Source organism: Platichthys flesus, chromosome 21 (assembly GCF_949316205.1).
Source record: "Platichthys flesus chromosome 21, fPlaFle2.1, whole genome shotgun sequence".
NCBI classification, from domain to species: domain Eukaryota; kingdom Metazoa; phylum Chordata; class Actinopteri; order Pleuronectiformes; family Pleuronectidae; genus Platichthys; species Platichthys flesus.
Genome location: NC_084965.1, coordinates 7,421,603 through 7,439,403, shown reverse-complemented (window position 1 = coordinate 7,439,403; position 17,801 = coordinate 7,421,603). Strand labels below are relative to the sequence as shown.

The following is a 17,801-nucleotide window of genomic DNA, read 5'->3' as shown; positions in this document are numbered from 1 at the left end:
CACGAGAGGGCGGTAAAGACTAGTGAATTTCTGAATTAAGAGTTTTAAGGCAGTCAAATTAAGAGACTGGATCCCCCAGTGGCCAAACTGGAACTGCAATATGTCCGATTTAATCAAACTAACATTATTGAAGACATAATAGTAGTAAAACTGCCTCCGCATCATGACACATCGCAACCTAAGAAAAAGTGAAGGTTGCGTGGGTGTGTGTGTGTGAGAGATGAAGATAGTGTGTCTTCGTGTGTTTTTAATCATCATTGTTGTTGATATTAGTGTCCCAATCAAAATGTAGACATACTAGCAGAGTAGCTTTTCCGGTGTAACATCTAACAAAATAATGTTACTTATTTGAACTTCATGTATAGACTGATTCATTCACAGATTTTTAAGATTATACTAAACAATATGCAGTTATGATGTTAATAGTCCTGTACAACTATCACTACATGCTACTATTGCTGTGTAAAGAAAAATAATGCATTGAATCTGTATACGAATCATATTTTGACTTAATTATAGAGGAGTTTTACTTTGAAACTTCCTCTGTTCCTGCTCATGAACAGTACTTCCTGATGTATTGACGGAGAAACCGTCTCCTATAGTGTTGTCTCGGGTCGCTGTGTGGTGATGGCTTCCAACGGTGGAGCCTCCGGGAGGATCCATGCCCTCCTGCTCAAACTTCATGAAGGTCTTTCAGAGGAGGACAGCCGAGCAGCGGCTCTGACATGTCACGACACAGTGAGGGACCTGGGGCAGGAATGCATGTTCACAACAGCCCAGAATGAGCTCGGTAAGACGGTGAAGTTCATCACACGCTCCGCTCCTCACTGGGACATTGAACCCGCGCCAAACTCCATTGACAGTCTGTCGGTTTTAAGGTGAACCGCGCCTCTGTGGCTGATGAGTGATGAACACGGTGCAGGATGTGAGGCTGGAAAAAGTTTTATGAGCCGTGCATTAGTTCGTCTTAAAGAAAGTAGATAAATAACTTTGGTGATTTCAGTTTGGTGAGTTTCCACCAGGTTCTTCCGCCAAAACCATCAGTTGGTGGGCGGGGACGCTCAATCAGAACGTGTTATCACAACCACGTGAGTCTGACAAACAAACCACAGTGCACAGCAGAAGACTGTCATGGCTCCTCTGCAGGTTTGCACTCTGCAACCATAGACCGTATACAAACTACTCTGCAACTCTAGGCTGTTGATAGAAACTAATTTGCACCATTATTACAACTACATAGTTTGTCCTAGTGTTTTAACAAGCGAGTCTTTAAAACGGCACACCCACATTCCCATGTGAAACTGTTTTTTTCATTGTGCAGATGTTTATGTTGGTTTTGTCCCGCTCAGACAGGAAATAGTGAGATGAAACCTGAAAATAATTAATAATTGAACCATTGATTATTATTCTATGTAGTTTAAAAAACACTCCGCTGAGAGTAGACCTCCAACAAGGCCAAACAATCCAATTTCTTAGGAGTAGAACTATAATATAATCTGCACCCGCACCAGATTCAAATCAAACCGACTAGAAGTAGAGTGCCTACCTCCACCAGCAGTCCCCTTAAATTCAATCAAGCGCCACCAAATTCCACATACTCATAAATATTCCCAGAGAAAATGGTTTAAAAAAAAGCCCACAATGTTAATCCAAGGTATTCCTTCCTGACCCATGATGCATCATACAAATCAACAAACAAGGGAACAGGATGCTGGATGTTAACAAACATTTTGTATGTCTTTAATTTGTGTGCATGTTTTTATTTTGTGTTTTGACTTTCTAAAACATGTCACATGTGAAAAAGAAAACAAGCAGGTACTCATATATGAGAAATTGAAACCAGAAAATATTTGGCTTACCTGTTTTTGTCAAATGACGGAAACGATACATTTTCTGACGATGGACTTATTGTTGCTGTGCTGTTACTCTAATGAAGAAGCAACATATTAACATTTACACATGATTCCTTCTGGCAGTTTTACAGATGTCCCTGTTGTTCTCCAAAGACTATGGACTGCTCAGTTCCCTCAGAAAGTCGCTGTCGTCAGATGAGGTCGGTATCGAGGAACATCTTGGGACAAATAATGCAAAGCAAATCAAAAGTCCTAGTGTTTGACACAAACCTTCCATTTTCCAGTTCAGGGACACCAGAGAGAAGATCCTGTGTTTTCTGGGGACGTTCTTAGACAAGGTTTCAACCAGAGTCAAAGGTTGGGAGAAGACCTACGCCACTGACATAAAAGTAAGTTCTCTGGTTCTACAAGTTGACTTCTCACTATAACACACCACAAGTCAGCAGCACCACACACTGACTGTTTAACTTTTGCATGCGCACACACACTCTAATATTTGTATTGTCGATCATGCAGGAAACGTGCATGGTCGTGTATATAAAGGATAAAGTGGCCAAATGTAGGACTCTGGTGCTGGAACTCCTCATCAAGGTCGGTGTACTATAACATGAGAATCATGATGTAAGCAGACTTAAATAAATAGGGTTTCCTCTAACTATAATCTCCACAAGAGAGTTTCCTATATCTGATGCTGCGTTTTAGAGTATAATGTTAACAGCGAATGGTCGGAGCTTATCATGTTCAATCCCCTCTGCAGGTTCTCCAAACTTCGAAGTCTTCAAGTGTCGCTGCCAACTTCAAAATCTGTGAAATGTTCAACAAATTCTACAGCGAGCTTTGTCAGAAGAGCAGACTGCCAGATTCGGGTGAGAGCTGGCTTTATATTACACGAGGAGAATAACATATTTTCTGTTTGTGAATCATAATTTTTTGTAATGTTTTTTAAACTTTTGGAAAAGTACTTGGGAAAATCTACGAGTTGCTGGGAGTTCTCGCAGAGGTTCACCCCAGTGAGATGGTAAACAACTCCGACAAACTCTACAAAGCCTACCTGGGGGAGCTGAAGGAGCAGGTCAGTAGCACAGACGATAAATCAGTCAATCAAAGATCAAATGAAATGGAAAGAGCTGGTGGCAAAATCAAGTGTTTTGTGTTTTTTAATAATTAACTAATACAGCCAGAGGAATCGACTGTGCTGTGGTTTTTCTTGGGAATGTTCACCAGCACTGATAAGAGCTGCTCATTTCTCTAAAGGCTGAGGAAAGGAGCATTTATCCTTCTTTTCTTATCTCCTTTAACGTAAGAATCCCTGAACGGTCCTTTATGAAAGGAAAAGAGATAATGTCGTTCCACAATTCCTTACAGTAGCAGCATTTATAGACCCACGTCATGCATCTGCATTGTAAGTGCAGTCTGATTCTCTTTTCATGGGTCCTCATGAGCTCTCCTTCACGAATTCCATTGAGGTTTTGTAAAAATTGTGACCTCTTCTCTTTCTTTTTTTAGATGACGTCTTCAACAAAGGAACCAAAACTTTTTGTTGTTGCTGGATGTTTGATAGGAATCACCGCTCTGATGGTCAACTTCACTAAAACCATGGAAGAAGGTGTGTTTCTCTCTCACTCGCCCGAGTCTGTGCCTTGTCTTCCCTTTTCATATGCAAACAAATGTGAATGTTTTGGATGTTATGGTGCTGATAACTGATGTGGTCTAAACGCTCTAAACATTGCCTGCGCTGCAGTGCAACTTGTTCCTCTATCCAACTTGTACAATGAAAATCAAACGATTATTGTGTATCTAAGGTTGTGTCTCTTGCAGATCCAGCAACGTCGAAAGAGATTTTTCAGTTTGCCCAGAAGGCAATCAACCCACAGGTAAATGTCTCCCAGTCGTTAATAAAGGTGGAATACTGGCTAGTATTCTCCTCTTGTGGCTATGCAGGTTATGTTTACGTAAATCTTGGAGCATGTGACTCATCCTATTGACTCATATTAAAGCGGTTTCGTGACTACTTAAACATTTTCCATGTAATGTTTTGTAATGTGACTGTGACTCCTTGTTTATCAATTTTTTTCCAATTTCTGTTGTAGACGGAAATGACTCGTTATGCTGTCACGTTTGGTAAGACACGTTGTTTCCATAGCAACACATAGACAAAAACCTCCTTAAGATCTGTTAACATGGAACACTCTGTGTCTTAAACAGCTGGGCTGAGGTTATTTGCCAGACACGCCTCCCAGTTCAGCAGCTGCCTGATGGATCACTACAAGGCTCTGTTCGAGGTCATGTCTAAGCTCTGTGGACACATCAATGCTGAAATGAAGAAGACCAGTTACTTTGCACTTGAGGCCTTCCTCAAACAGGTAAACACTCCGAGGCTTGTTCACAACTGGCTCAGACACAGTAAACAATCAGACTAACCAGTTCATACCAGGAGTTAGGTAAAACTTATAACCCTGTACGCTGCTGTTGCAATAGACTGATTTTTACCAAACGCTCACCATAATATTACTTCGGTCGTTAGCTCCAGATGATCGGAGGTCGGGGGTTCTATGTACTGAGTCGAGCTTCACTGAACTTAGAATGAACAGGTTAACAACCCTTTGTTCATTAGCAGTGGAGCAGCTTCAGGGTCTTTATTCACCAGGGCTCAATTACTGCAGGCCACTTTTGCAAACTGCATTACCACAGGTCATGAAGCCAACTGTGTAAAAGTATTCCTGAATTCAGATGCCATTGCTTGACACCTCTTGTACAATTCATTTTCAGGTTGCATTGCTTGTGGCTGAAAACACAGAGGAGCACAAAAGTAAGCTGAAGTTCTTCATGCTGAAGTTCTGTGGCATCATCAAGACAATGGACTCGACACACAAGGAGCTGTCCATTGCCATTCGAGGATATGGATTCTTTGCAGCTGTATGTTCTCTGCCTCCTTTGCTCTGACTGCTGCAGTAACATAAATGTATCTACAATTCCCTTGGTTGTTTGCATATAATGTCATGTATCTGCATTGTTTCACATTTAGTTTCCTGTACTAGCCATTGAACAAACTAAAGTTTTGTCTTTGAGCTTCTTCTGTTCAGTTTCAGTCTAGACATCTGATGCGAAATGTAACTCTCTTTCTTTGAAGCCATGTAAGAAAGTTTGCCCACAAGATGTGGACCTGATGTACACCGAGCTGATTCAGCGCTGTAAGCAGATGTACCTGACGGAGTCTGACGGGGAGGAAGACAGCTTCTACCAGCTGCCCAGCTTCCTGGACTCTATTGCCAGTGTCCTGATCCACCTGGAAAAGGTAACAAGCTCGCAAGCTGTCAGCTACTTTGACCAACTGTCGGACAGCATCAGTACCCCAGAGGAAGAAAGACACACTGCACCCTAATGATTGTCTCATTTGCTCCCCTGCTTTGTGTCCCCGGCCTCAGGTCCCAGAGGTGTACACACCCCTCCTTGAGCGTCTCCTCGTGGTGCAGATTGACAGCTTCCCCCAGTTCAGTGAGAGAATGCAGACGACTTGCTGCAGATCCATTCTGAAAGTGCTGGTAGCCATCGCCTCTAAAGGACCTGTGCTGTTGAGTTTCATCGGCTCAGTGGGTACGGTGATCTTGATGACAACATTATACCTGAATCACATGGCCAAAGGTTTTTTACACCGAAACATTTGGAATAGCGGCTTACAACATCGTTTATTGTTGCAAACAACAAGCAGCAGTTGCAGCATTTGTAGAGAATCCATTCTGCACACTGAATTTCTAAAAACGGCAGGATTCATATACACACTGCTCCTGGTTGGGCAACATGTCTGACCCACCAACCAAATTAGAGAAAACACAATAGAAACAGTTCTTTTCAAAGTAAGTTTCAAATCTGACTCAAAGTCCTCCAATATGCGTTTTTTGTCATGGTACTTAACATCTGCTTTTGCTTCTTCTTCTGTCAGTTCACCAGGGCTTAATACGAGTCTGTTCGAAGCCCATCATGGTCTCTGAGGTCAGAAGCATCTTCTCACTTAAAGGAATCAATGCACAGATCTGTTTTTTATTATCATGGAAATTCATTTTTGATCGATAGAAGAATTATGACCTTTGTCCTTGTTTTCCCAGAACAATGAAGGTGGAAATGATTTGTCTCAGTCTTCCCAAGTTCGAGTCGGAAAGTGGAAAGTTCCATCTAGTGACAACTACCTTGGTCTGTTTAAAGGACTTTTAGACTGTGATCGTTTGAAGGTAAAGTTTGTAAAACATTAGGATTTGTTTGTCATTGTCTCTTGTATGATACTGTTCATTTAGCCATCTAGGATTGTTTTACATGGATCACCTCCTGTAACTCTACTTATAAATCCAGGCGCTTTAAATTTAGCTGCTTTTGATTCTCATATCTTTTTTTCTATGCGTCTTCCTGGGCAGGATTCAGGATATTTTGACGGAGCTTTTCAAGCCCAGAACGCTTCTCTTGTGTCATTGAGCCGCCTCATTTACGACGAGTTGGTGAAGTCGATTCTCAGAATTGTGGAGAAACTGGACCTATCTGTGCAGAAAGTGACAACAGGCGATGAGGTGAAATAGGAGAATAGGAAAATATTTTGTTTTTTATTATTCCCATAATGAAATTGAAGCATATAAAAAAAGCTGATAATTACATTAGATCAGAAAGCCAGCAGGTGGCAGGAATGCACTGTATTGTTTTAACACAAAGGAAATCTTAAAAGATTTTGTGTCAATTCTATCAAATTCTCACAATCCTTTCTGCCTGTTCTTGCCTCCTTGTCTGTCAGGTCCTGGATGACACAACACACATCCTGCCTTCCTCTGACCCCACAGCTCATTTGTTGCCCAATAAAATCAAGGACTTCACAGCATTTATCAACCTGGTTGAGTTCTGCAGGTGATGGTAACACAGCATGACACAATACTCTCCTAGCTGTGAAGGAACCACCTCACATCTGTGACAATGTTTATCCTCCCATTCACGTCCTATCTGTGAGCGAGGAGGTCAAGAAAACATTTGTTGGGAAGCAAAATGCATCAGAGTTCAGCTTTGGAGAACTTTAATCTGCGATATTCGCTTTGCATTTATGTATGTGTGACCATTAGTTAGGATTCCCTCTCCCGACATGGACAGACTTATAATACATGTTGTGTATAACAGAGCACATCAAGAAAATAACAATATTTAAAACATTCTCGAGAAGGACTGAACCTTGCAGTTCTATTTGCATACCCATTGTTATGGTGCTGGAACTCTCCTGTATTCTTATACATATATGAATCATTAACAATATCTCTTTTCTTGTCTCTGCAGTGAGCTGTTGCTGAACAAACACGTGGAGTATTTTCACTCCTGGACGTATCCCCTGAGCTATGAACTTATCCTCCATTCCATAAGGAATCCACTCGTCAGTGGCTTTTACAAGCTGCTCTCCGTCACCATGAAAATCGCCAAGAGAATAAATTACTACCAGGTAATATCAGTGCAAAGATTTTTCTGTGTCGTCCACTTAGCAGGGATATCAAATGGTGTATCCCAACTACTCTCACAAATTCCGTGCATTACATTAGATTTTTTGAGAATTTGATTTGTAAATTATAATGTTTTGCCATGCACTCCTTGCCTTGAATATACAGCTTAATGAAATTACAAAATGTTGCCTTTGAACAGGGAGTCGGCCTAAGTAGCTCTACCTCCCCCCAAAGCGACGCAGAGAAAAGTGCTTGTTTCGCACTCTTCTCCAAGTTTGGAAAAGAGGTAGGAAGTTTATCTCTCCTATTTCATGTTGACATAGAAACTTAAGAGAGAAGAGACATACCAGGGAAAATAATGTGCAGAATATGTGAGTGACATGTGGTTTCCTACTAGGTGTGTGTGAGAATGAAGCAGTGCAAAGATGAGCTGCTGTCATCCTGCTTGACATTCGTCCTCTCGTTGCACCACAACATCGTAGCTCTGGACATCAAGGCCTACTGTCCTGCTCTTGAGGTGGGATTCTCCTGTTTTTTTTTTATCGTGTGTTTACAAGCCAAGCTTCATAAGGTTGAATGCAGACTCAAACATAAATATGTGTGTAAATCTGTCATCTAGGCGGCTCTGAAACTGGGTCTGAGCCATCCTCCTCTGGCCAACGCAGCCCTAGATGCTCTTGAGGACTGGTCCTCCCACATTCCTCTAGAGACTCTGCAGCCCTGCTACGTCAACATCCTCCCTCTTCTGGACGGATACCTGAAAACCACCACCAGTGATAGTAAGCCATTCCATGTCACAGATGCTCAAGCGCTTTGGTAGGCTGATGGGTTTAATGTCTGATTTGTATGTTGTTGACTTCAGACAACGACGACAGCAACTGGGAGGTGATGTCTTCTTTGTCTTCAAAAAGTGATATAGGATACAGCAAAGTGATGACGAGGCTTCTCAAGCAATCCAAACAGATCTCTACGGTAACAGAAAACATATCACAGTATTTTGTTTTAGAAGTAAGTTTGAATTTATTTTTTAAATTTGTATTTAAGTTTATAAAGTGATGCTCCAAGGATGCCAACGACTGAAGCATAGGAGACCCAAGTGTTTGGCCAGCCTCAGGATTCAGCTTATCCAACATGAAATAAAATGATAAATAAAACCCTAAGTCAAAGTAAATCTTACAGATATTATTCATTGATCAGTTTGGTTGCAGATACTGTAACAAGGATAATGTACTGTATTCACATAGGTCCATTAAGCAAACACCAAATTTTCTAATGAATGCATGGTTTACACAAAGCAGAAATTACTGGGTGGTTCCTGCAGGAGTAATTTCTTCAGGATTTGATCTTAGTGCAGTAGCCTTATGTTTTGTGAGCACACTGTATTTTACTTGTTACTTGTATCTGACTGCAGGAAGATGCTCCTATTGTCATGGTGAGGCTGAGGGTGGTGAAATTGCTCGGCCACCTGGGAGGAGAGCTGAACAGGAACCTTGTGACCGGTGAGAACTAACACAGCCGTCCTTGTCATTACTTTGTACAATGACGTTTTGTGTGTTTGTTCCATGATGTTCCAACAACACTTTGAAACGCTGGCTGTTTTTGTTGACCCGATGTCTCTGCTTTGGCATTCAGTGGTCTCATCAGAGGAAATGATGAAGAAATTTGTGGCCTGGGACACGGAGAATAGGCTGAGTTTTGCGGTTCCATTCACCGATATGAAGCCGCTCATCTACCTCGACCCATTTCTGCCTCGCATCAGTGAACTGGCTCTGTCCACGAGTGACAGACAAACCAAAGTATGTCATCTAAAATCAGACACTTTCCACAGTCAGGCAGTTCACAAAATATATTTGATGCAAACATCTGATAGAGACTTACACATCATACAATAGAACCAAGTGAATATTGTAATCCAGTCGGTCTGATCTTTGATGCAGGTAGCGGCGTGTGAGCTGCTCCACAGCTTGGTGGTCTACATGGTTGGGAAGAGTGCCCAGATGGTGGAGGTAAAGAATCGTTTGTCGCCAATGTACAAGCTCCACAAGAGGCTTTTTCCTGTGTTGCTGCGTCTGGCCTGTGATGTCGATCAGGTAGGTACCTTCATAGATATTTACTTCAGTTCACACAGGTCAGAACATGTTTTTCAATGTCATTGGCCTTTATTTCTAATACCTAAAGCAATTTTTGTGATGACACGGACTTTGGATCTTACCATTTTCAATTTTGATGCAGTGAGTTTACTGCTGTATGTTTATTTAAACACAAACTAAAGTAATTGTTAGACTTACTTGTCGACATATCAGCTTCATGTGTAAATAGTTGGTGCTCATCTTAGTTCCACACAAGCAAATTAATAAACACACAGGGGAAGCTTCTGATGTGCCCCGGCTGAAGTAATGAGTTCATCTTTGTAAATTTCTTCCAGGTAACCAGACAGCTCTTTGAACCTCTGGTCATGCAGCTGATTCACTGGTTCACTAACAACAAGAAGTTTGAAAGCCAAGACACAGTAGCTGTTCTGGAGTCCATACTGGTAAGGCTTGTTTCAATAATTTAGGATCAACTTTCAAACATGAATGAAAGGTAAAATCTGTAACTTTCTCATCACGATGACTAAATACGTCTGACCCGTGTTGATAATTTTTTATCAAGGGAGGGTCAACTTCCTAAGGTTGTGTTTGTCTGCCAGAAGAATGAAAATACTTTTTTAATCCAATTATAATTCCAACATAAAAATAAAACATATGTATCAGAGCAGAGCTCGCAGCCTAACAGCATCGGAGAATCACTGACTTTTAACACTTTTTACGGGATTTATTTAGTGGGTTTATTTGGAGAGGAGGAGACTTCTGTGGCTATCTCGGCTCCCGATAAAAACCTTAACAATGAGAAGTGTGACGGCAATGACTGCAATAACTCTCATGATCTCACGCTCCTTCAGGACCCCTACATTCCTTTCCACCATCTGAAGTATACATGTTGTTGGTTGTTTAACTGACCTTTTCTGCTTCACCTGTTTGTTTGTCTTTTGCACAGGATGGTGTGGTTGACCCCATGGACAGTACCCTGCGAGACTTCTGCGGCTGCTGCATTGAGGAGTTTGTCAAATGGTCAATCAAACAAACAACCCCCAAGCAGCAGGAGAAGAGCCCCACTAATATGAAGTCCCTGTTTAAGCGGATCTACAGCCTGGCACTCCACCCCAACGGGTTCAAAAGACTCGGTGCTGCTTTAGCATTCAACAGCATCTACAGACTTTTCAGGTACAATCCTGTTTTGTTACTTTGGATACTTAGATTTCATCCAACCCAGACCTATTTGCCATTAATTCAATTCCTGCTGATATTTAGTGATGGCTGATTTAGCTCAGGATCTTTAGAGAAATGGCTCCATATTACAAAGATGTGGTGTTCTAATGTATTCTTCAGAGCTGCTGTCTCTCTGTCCCTGCAGGGAGGAAAAATCCTTAGTGGAGCAGTTTGTCTTCGAAGTTCTGGTCATATTCATCGAAAGTCTGGCTCTTGCACACTCAGATGAGCGCTCTATGGGTAACTGTTTTTCCACTTCAGCTTTAAAGAGATAGATTCAAAATCTTTGACAAATGGATTGATGTAATATGTCTGAATTGTTTCTATCAAGGTTTTACCTTCAAAAGAAGCTCTTTCTTTGACAATGATATGTGTAATTCAAATCCGGTTTATTACATTTCTAAATTTTCCTGAAGCTTTAATTGAGCTTTCATTGTAGTTAAAGGAAAATAATGCAGCAATTGTCTACTCATTTTAAATAAAAAAATGTATTATGAAGCTGCTTCTGCCACTCCTCCATCCTCAGGTACACTGCAGCAGTGTAGAAGTGCCATCGACCATATCAAAAGAATCATCAAACAAAAGGCCCTCAGTCTCAATCAGCACAACGCTAAGAGACGTGTCCCAAGGTTGGTCCTCTGTGTACATGTATAACCAGTTTATCTGTTAACTTACATTATAACTTGGGCTATATTACAAGATAGAGTAGATTAAAATTCAATCAAGTAGTCAGCACTACTTTTCATGTAGCAATGTTAATGATAAGACAAATAGATGTGAGATTTTCCCATCATATTTCTCTTATTTCTCTCGTTTGCCAGGGGCTTCCCTCCTGATGAAAAGCTTCTTCTGTCAGATGTGGTTTTATGGCTTTTGGAACAGTGCGGCCGCCCTCAGGCCGAGTGTCGCCACAAATGCATGGAGCTTTTCTATGAGTTTGTTCCTCTCCTCCCAGGTGAGCAACCCTGCACAGTGCTACAGCATGAAAAGAAAACCAATATCACCATAGATGTGATTATAGGATAAAGAACACTGTCATCGATCCTGCTATTCTGAATTTACATTTGACTTTGTTAATGTCTGAACACAGCAAAGCCGTCTCCATCTCAGTGGCTGGATGGCATGTTAAAGGATCACGGCGTAATCTTCCTGATCTCGCGGTTTGAGGGTGGAGGGCTCCTCTCCCAGCCCACCCTCAGGGACCTGACGGGCCCTTTCAGCGTCAGAGCCACGCTACAGTGGATGGACCTTCTGCTAGCCTCCCTGGACTGCTACAACACATTCATCAACTTACACATCATCAAGCTTCAACACATGCTTAGTAAGTCCTGTTTGTGCAAGACGTCATATTTTATACTGTTAACTAGCTATAAGCTACTTTTAAATTGAATCAGGCTGAACCAAATTGCATACATTCGTAAATATGCCAGATATTTTTCCGCAAGATCTTGAAATATATTTTAAAAATAATCTTAATTTAATTGGTTCTTTTCTGATACATACCACATCCTTTCACAAAATTTCGTAGAAGCCATCCAGCTTTGATATTTGCTGTTGCTAACAATAAATGACATTTTTAATCTTTAACTTACTATTTTCTTGCTTGTCTTGTTAATGTGAGTGTATTCTTTAATTGTGTTGTTTTGAATGTATTTCTGTGCCTTTATTCAAATTGCCTTGCCTTACTAACATGAAAGTTCTTTTGATGCCATGTGGGCCGTGCTGTGATCTCTATAAATGTTTCATTTTCACTCCATTTCCAAGGCTCCAAAGACGAGTCAAGTTTTCTGAAAGCGACAAATTTCTTTTTGAGTGAGCTGGCAACCCATGAACTGGCGGCAGCAGAGAGCTGTTTCCCTCTTGGCAGGAGGAGCACTCATTTCAGCCCGAGAGAGGTTGACCAGTACAATTACAGCAAGGGCACCATCATTGTTCGCCTGCTGGAGTTTGCCACAATGATTCTTGTAAAAGGAGACCAAGAGTTTTGGAAGGTATTTGTTTAAGATGCTCAGACTTGCTCAGACCCCCAAAAAAAATTATTTTGTCACTTATTTCCTTTTTTTCATTCACAGTTTCTGGAGCAAAATTTCTTTTGTGAAGTTTTTTTTGAGTTGACTGCGCTGGTGGTGTGTGAGCCATCCGCTGTTGGCTTTAACATGGCCGATGTGGAAGTAATGAAGAACTTACCAGAAGTGTGTGTTCCTCTGCTTAATGCCCTGCTGAACTCAACGTACCATGCTCGTCTTGAGAGCAGCTTGCGGACAAAGATCTCACGTAAAAGGTCTGTAAATCCCTTTTATTGCTCTCACTTTGAGTGAATAAAACCCCTTATTTGTTGTCTTCTACTGAGACACTACACTCAATAAAATTCTCTGAAACCTCCATCATCATGGATACTTCTGCCATTATTGACAGCACTTATCAGTTTTTCCTCTCCTTCAAACTTTCTTTAATGATCTCCATAGTGTGGAGGAGTTATGCGCCGTGGACCTCTACCATTTAGGCTCTCGAAGCCTCCATAGCCAGATGGAAATGCTTCTGTCTTCCTGTAAGCAAATCCACAAAGCCGGCTTCCTCAGCTCCATCCTGCACAGTGAGGTATTTATCCTTAAGTAACCCCACAATAAGCTGAATATTTGTCTTATATTTTCTGCTGTCCAAATGTATCATGTCATTCATTTCTCGTGGCCATTGAAATTATTAACCTAAAGCTATGTTTTTGACTTGTGTACTGTTGGAATATATTAGTATTTGTTTTGTTCACGTAGCCGCCATACGTTTATGTCTGTTTGTCATTCTTAAAGGATCCAGCCTATGCCAAGTCTCTTGGGTCCCGTCTTCTGATGACGGTGTATAAAGGCATAGCACCAGGTGAGGAGAGGAAGGCCCTTCCATCCATGGACATAAACACCAGGAGGGTAGCAGATGGTCTGCTTCAGCTCTCCTTCTCTCTCAGTGAACAGGTCAGTGCTTCCACTCTTTGCTTAGGTTTGATAAAATCTATTGTTGACTGACTATTGACATATTACTAATAAAGGAGAGTTTTGGGCCATATGAAAAAATTTGAGATTTTATAATGTAGTTTAGTTTTCAAAAGTAATATTATGAGATTAAATATTTAATTAAATGAGGAAAAATACATAATATTAGAATAAAATATAAGTTAATAAGCAGTAAGGAGAACTCATGCTCACCATTGTTTCTCATTCTTGATAAATTACCAAACCTCTTTGAATATCACACATATCTAATAAACGATAACCTCACTACCCAATATGTGACCAAAGTAACACCTTCCTCCAAGTCCGAGTGGTTCTTTCTCTGGAGTTTTGCTGACTCATGTTGTACATTATTCATTCCCTGCAGAGTGAGCAGCTGGTGGACTTGCTGTTGAACACCATCATGCTCTCTGTTCCAATATCTGGAGGCCACAGCAGTAGCTTCCTGAGCTTCTCACATGGCGAGTACTTCTACAGCCTCTTCCAAATGACTATCAACGACGAGCTGCTGAGAAGCCGCGATGCCACAGTTCCACGCCTCATGAGAGCTTCCTCCCAAAATCCCGGCATGGTAGTTCTTCCTCATCATATCTCACACGTTTAAATCGGTTTCAGACGGTGTTTGATGGATGGTTTTCTGTATTTCATCAGGTGAGTGTGTTGCTGAATGGCATGCTGGACCACAGCTTTGGAGAGCGCTCTGTGAGGAAAACTCTGGGAAAGCAGCTGGTGGAAGAGGTGCTGAGAAGGTGGAGCAGTCTGCAGCCATGGTGGGAAGGACAGTCTTCCACTCCAGAAAGCAAAACCGCTACTCTCCTACTGCTCTCCAAGCTCCTACAGGTATGATGAAGATGAAGTTACTCCTGGATGACCTCGAGCAAAGCAAAGCCTCCTTGTAAAGAAATGACTTAACACACTTGAGTCATAAACATAAGAATCAACATTATTTAAAAAAAAAAAAAAAAACTTTGTCATAATTAGTTTTATAATTTGTATGATTTTTTTTTTTTTTTACATCAGATTGACTCGTCGGTCTGCTCCAATATAAACCATGAAGCTTTCAGACCGGTGTTTTCCACTTTCACTGTGCTGCTGGTTGACATGAATCTGCAACTGAACCTCAAGGTAACTGAGAGGGTACAGTAGGGTAAAGTATATTAGATCACTTCAATTAGCTGAACAATTTTAAGAAGTAGAAATATGAAACTATACGCTTTTTTATTTGGATGTCTGTGTTTGTTCAGAGTCAGGCCCTGTTGGTGTTGCCCTTCTTCATAACCCTCCCGGAGGAGCCACTTGCTGAACTGCAGCGAGCCCTTGACGTCCTGGTGGTGTCGCACTTCCCCATGCAGTCCGATGAGTTTGCTAAAGGCTCGCTTCACCGCAACAACTACATGGACTGTATTCGAAAGGTGAAGTGTGAAACAGCTTTACACCAGCCAGACACCATTCAATTTTAGTAAAGTGTAGAGTCAGCATTAGAGATAATAGGTAAAGACGGTGAAGACAAAACTCTCTTTGATTCAACATGATTTGGCGTTTATAATTTTGCATGAAGATAACAAACTTAAAATGTCTGCCTTGTAGTTGCTGGATGCCCTGGAGCTTTCTCAGAGTCCACTCCTGCTCAAACTGATGTCAGGGATTCTGTGTCGAGACAGAAAACACATCATGGAGGAGCAATTCCAAACCTGTTTCCAGAGACTTGCAAAGCGGTAAGTGAAGCCTTCACATCACAGCTATTTTTCATTCATGTGAGTTTAGGTTTGGCATTTAGGAATTGATGGGTTAACCATGATAAAGTTATCATGGTTATCAAGTGCAGTTGTAGATGTCCATATACAATATAGAGTGTGTATAAAGATGGACAACATTGACAATTTAGCTTGGTGTATTTCGATGTTTGATTAGATCGAGCAGTGAGCGACAGCTGCAGCTGCTCTGTGCAGTGTATGGGGTGGTCCAGCAGGGGGATGTCCCTGTGAGCTCCATGCTGCAGGCCATGATGGAGAGGGTTGTGCTGCCTCTGGCCTCTGACTGCAGCACCAAAGCCCTGACCGACTTCTTTGTGGCAAATATCAGTGACATGATTGCTTTTCTGCTCAGTCGCTTCACCAAGGTTCGCTCCTACATTTAAGGATTCATTTGAAGAGATAAAGATAATTATTAATAGGATATAAAATAGATAATCCATATTAATCCTTTACCTTCACTCTGGTAACTATGAAATCATTGCTTTTACTGTCCTACAATTCTGCTATTAATCTGTTCTTGTTTTCAATAATAAGCTAATTTATGTATTCATTTCAGATAACTGAATCAACATTTGAGATCCAGTTGCTGAAAAAGATCGGCTATTACAAGCTGATGGAGCTACTGTATTGTCGGCTTCCCAAAGAAGAGGTTTACTCCAAGGAATCCCGCATCAATCAAGCGTACTGTGGCTCGGACAAAACCGAGGGGAATGAGTTGTCCAAGACACTGATCAAGTACGACTCCTGGTTACTTGAAATATTAGAAGCGACACGACAGTGATGTAAAATGATTAATGGCTCTCGTATTTTATAGGTCATGTTTTGAAGCTTTCACTGAGAACATGGCCGGTGAGACTCAGCTCCTTGAACTCAGGCGACAGCATCACTGTGCTGCGTACAACTGTGCCATTGCCGTCATCAGCTGCAGCTTCAGTGAGGCCAAGTTCTACCAAGGCTTCCTCTTCAGTGAGAAACTGGAGAAGGTACGGACTATTGTTTCCAACCCACTTCAATCGGAATCTCTCCAATCAATCTTATCCTTCATCTAAAGAAGGACTTTCATGTTTTCTCACCAGTGGAAACAGATTGATGGATTAATGCCTCACCATTTTCCTTTTTTTTTTCTTGTCTTGCACAGAATCAGTTCATTCTTGAAAATATCATTGATGTTGAAAGGACCTATAACTTTCCAGTTGAAATTGAGGTACGTTTTATTGGTGTGTGTAACAGTTGTCTTTGAGTTCCAGACGTGGTTTGTTCATTTTCTGTTTTTTATCAATGTAGGTCCCACTTGAGAGAAAAAAGAAATACATCATGATTCGAAAAGAAGTGAGCGAGGAGAATGGAGGTATGAACTAAGAGTTCGGTGGTCTTTGTCACACAGCACGTAACATTTAAATTTTACAGCATGCTCTGACTCAACCCCACATTGTGCAGAGTGAAGGAAATAAGATGTGATCGGTCTGACTTAGATAGTAGGACACAAAGATCGCACTGCCGTGACTCACACCAGCATTTTTTTTTAAGTTGGTGACGTGCTCTTGTGTTTTTTATGTTGTTGTTTCCTTAGAAGCACCAGTTTACCTGTCCTCCCAGTCTTACATGGCCGACAGCAGCTTGAGTGAGGAGATGAGTCAGTTTGATTTCTCCACCGGTGTCCAAAGCTTTTCCTTCAGCTCTCAAAACCCAGAAGGACAAAGACGAACCGTGGCGAAAACAGTTAGTCTAACGTTTTGAATGCATATTTACACCCACACTTAATATCTGCAGTTACTTACTCTATGTGCTGCACATGACGTATATATCTTAGTGTGTTCATTTCATTTTGTCGTATTCATATATACTCCCCACTGTGCAATCACAATGAAGCTGAAGTTATAACTTATCCATAAATGTAGGAGACAGAGGAAACAAATTCTTCCCAGGATGCAATGGTGGATCTAGAAATGGATGAGCTGAATCAGCATGAATGCATGGCGACCATGACTGCTCTTATTGGACACATGCAAAGGAACAACATCACTCCAAAAGTTGAACAGGTCAGTGGTACTGAAAAAGTGCAAAGCAGGTTTTTGAACTTTCTTTTTATTGAACAGAAATAAAGAAGATCACATTAGTATTTTCTCTCATCAAAATAATCATCTATAAATATGAATGGTGACTGTTCTGTGTTCAGAAGGTTTTTTCTTTGTTTATTAAACAGGGAAACATGATGAGTGAACTTCCTCCATGGATGAAATTTCTACATGGAAAACTTGCAAATCCAGCAACACCTCTAAATATCAGACTCTTCATCTCAAAGCTGCTCATCAACACGGAGGAGGTGAATGATTTAATATGTTCTCTGAGACTATACAGTTTTTTTTTTAAATAAAAATGATGATACCATGTCTCCCTGTATGTTAACTTTTTGGACTTTGCGTCTCCT

General features: G+C 41.2%; 1 protein-coding gene across 1 annotated transcript in view; it reads left to right on the top strand.

The window, feature by feature from the left end:
• The first annotated feature begins 616 nt into the window (after positions 1-616).
• The window catches only part of prkdc (protein kinase, DNA-activated, catalytic subunit), a 34,022-nt gene continuing 16,837 nt past the window's right edge, over positions 617-17,801 (top strand). Inside the window, exons 1-48 of the mRNA XM_062379415.1 lie at positions 617-790; positions 1,977-2,053; positions 2,138-2,242; positions 2,370-2,444; positions 2,611-2,719; positions 2,813-2,925; positions 3,360-3,459; positions 3,672-3,727; positions 3,944-3,974; positions 4,059-4,216; positions 4,623-4,769; positions 4,984-5,148; positions 5,279-5,447; positions 5,794-5,843; positions 5,957-6,079; positions 6,260-6,409; positions 6,628-6,737; positions 7,155-7,314; positions 7,512-7,598; positions 7,710-7,829; positions 7,932-8,091; positions 8,175-8,284; positions 8,724-8,811; positions 8,945-9,108; positions 9,250-9,402; positions 9,738-9,845; positions 10,349-10,575; positions 10,766-10,860; positions 11,147-11,249; positions 11,442-11,575; positions 11,711-11,941; positions 12,385-12,611; positions 12,693-12,901; positions 13,086-13,218; positions 13,425-13,583; positions 13,987-14,190; positions 14,271-14,459; positions 14,640-14,744; positions 14,864-15,031; positions 15,207-15,334; positions 15,531-15,738; positions 15,930-16,108; positions 16,188-16,356; positions 16,512-16,577; positions 16,658-16,721; positions 16,944-17,092; positions 17,272-17,412; positions 17,577-17,696. Coding sequence (XP_062235399.1) covers positions 628-790; positions 1,977-2,053; positions 2,138-2,242; positions 2,370-2,444; positions 2,611-2,719; positions 2,813-2,925; positions 3,360-3,459; positions 3,672-3,727; positions 3,944-3,974; positions 4,059-4,216; positions 4,623-4,769; positions 4,984-5,148; positions 5,279-5,447; positions 5,794-5,843; positions 5,957-6,079; positions 6,260-6,409; positions 6,628-6,737; positions 7,155-7,314; positions 7,512-7,598; positions 7,710-7,829; positions 7,932-8,091; positions 8,175-8,284; positions 8,724-8,811; positions 8,945-9,108; positions 9,250-9,402; positions 9,738-9,845; positions 10,349-10,575; positions 10,766-10,860; positions 11,147-11,249; positions 11,442-11,575; positions 11,711-11,941; positions 12,385-12,611; positions 12,693-12,901; positions 13,086-13,218; positions 13,425-13,583; positions 13,987-14,190; positions 14,271-14,459; positions 14,640-14,744; positions 14,864-15,031; positions 15,207-15,334; positions 15,531-15,738; positions 15,930-16,108; positions 16,188-16,356; positions 16,512-16,577; positions 16,658-16,721; positions 16,944-17,092; positions 17,272-17,412; positions 17,577-17,696 — 6,459 coding nt within the window. The 5' untranslated portion in view covers positions 617-627. The remainder of the gene's footprint in view (positions 791-1,976; positions 2,054-2,137; positions 2,243-2,369; positions 2,445-2,610; positions 2,720-2,812; positions 2,926-3,359; positions 3,460-3,671; positions 3,728-3,943; positions 3,975-4,058; positions 4,217-4,622; positions 4,770-4,983; positions 5,149-5,278; positions 5,448-5,793; positions 5,844-5,956; positions 6,080-6,259; positions 6,410-6,627; positions 6,738-7,154; positions 7,315-7,511; positions 7,599-7,709; positions 7,830-7,931; positions 8,092-8,174; positions 8,285-8,723; positions 8,812-8,944; positions 9,109-9,249; positions 9,403-9,737; positions 9,846-10,348; positions 10,576-10,765; positions 10,861-11,146; positions 11,250-11,441; positions 11,576-11,710; positions 11,942-12,384; positions 12,612-12,692; positions 12,902-13,085; positions 13,219-13,424; positions 13,584-13,986; positions 14,191-14,270; positions 14,460-14,639; positions 14,745-14,863; positions 15,032-15,206; positions 15,335-15,530; positions 15,739-15,929; positions 16,109-16,187; positions 16,357-16,511; positions 16,578-16,657; positions 16,722-16,943; positions 17,093-17,271; positions 17,413-17,576; positions 17,697-17,801) is intronic.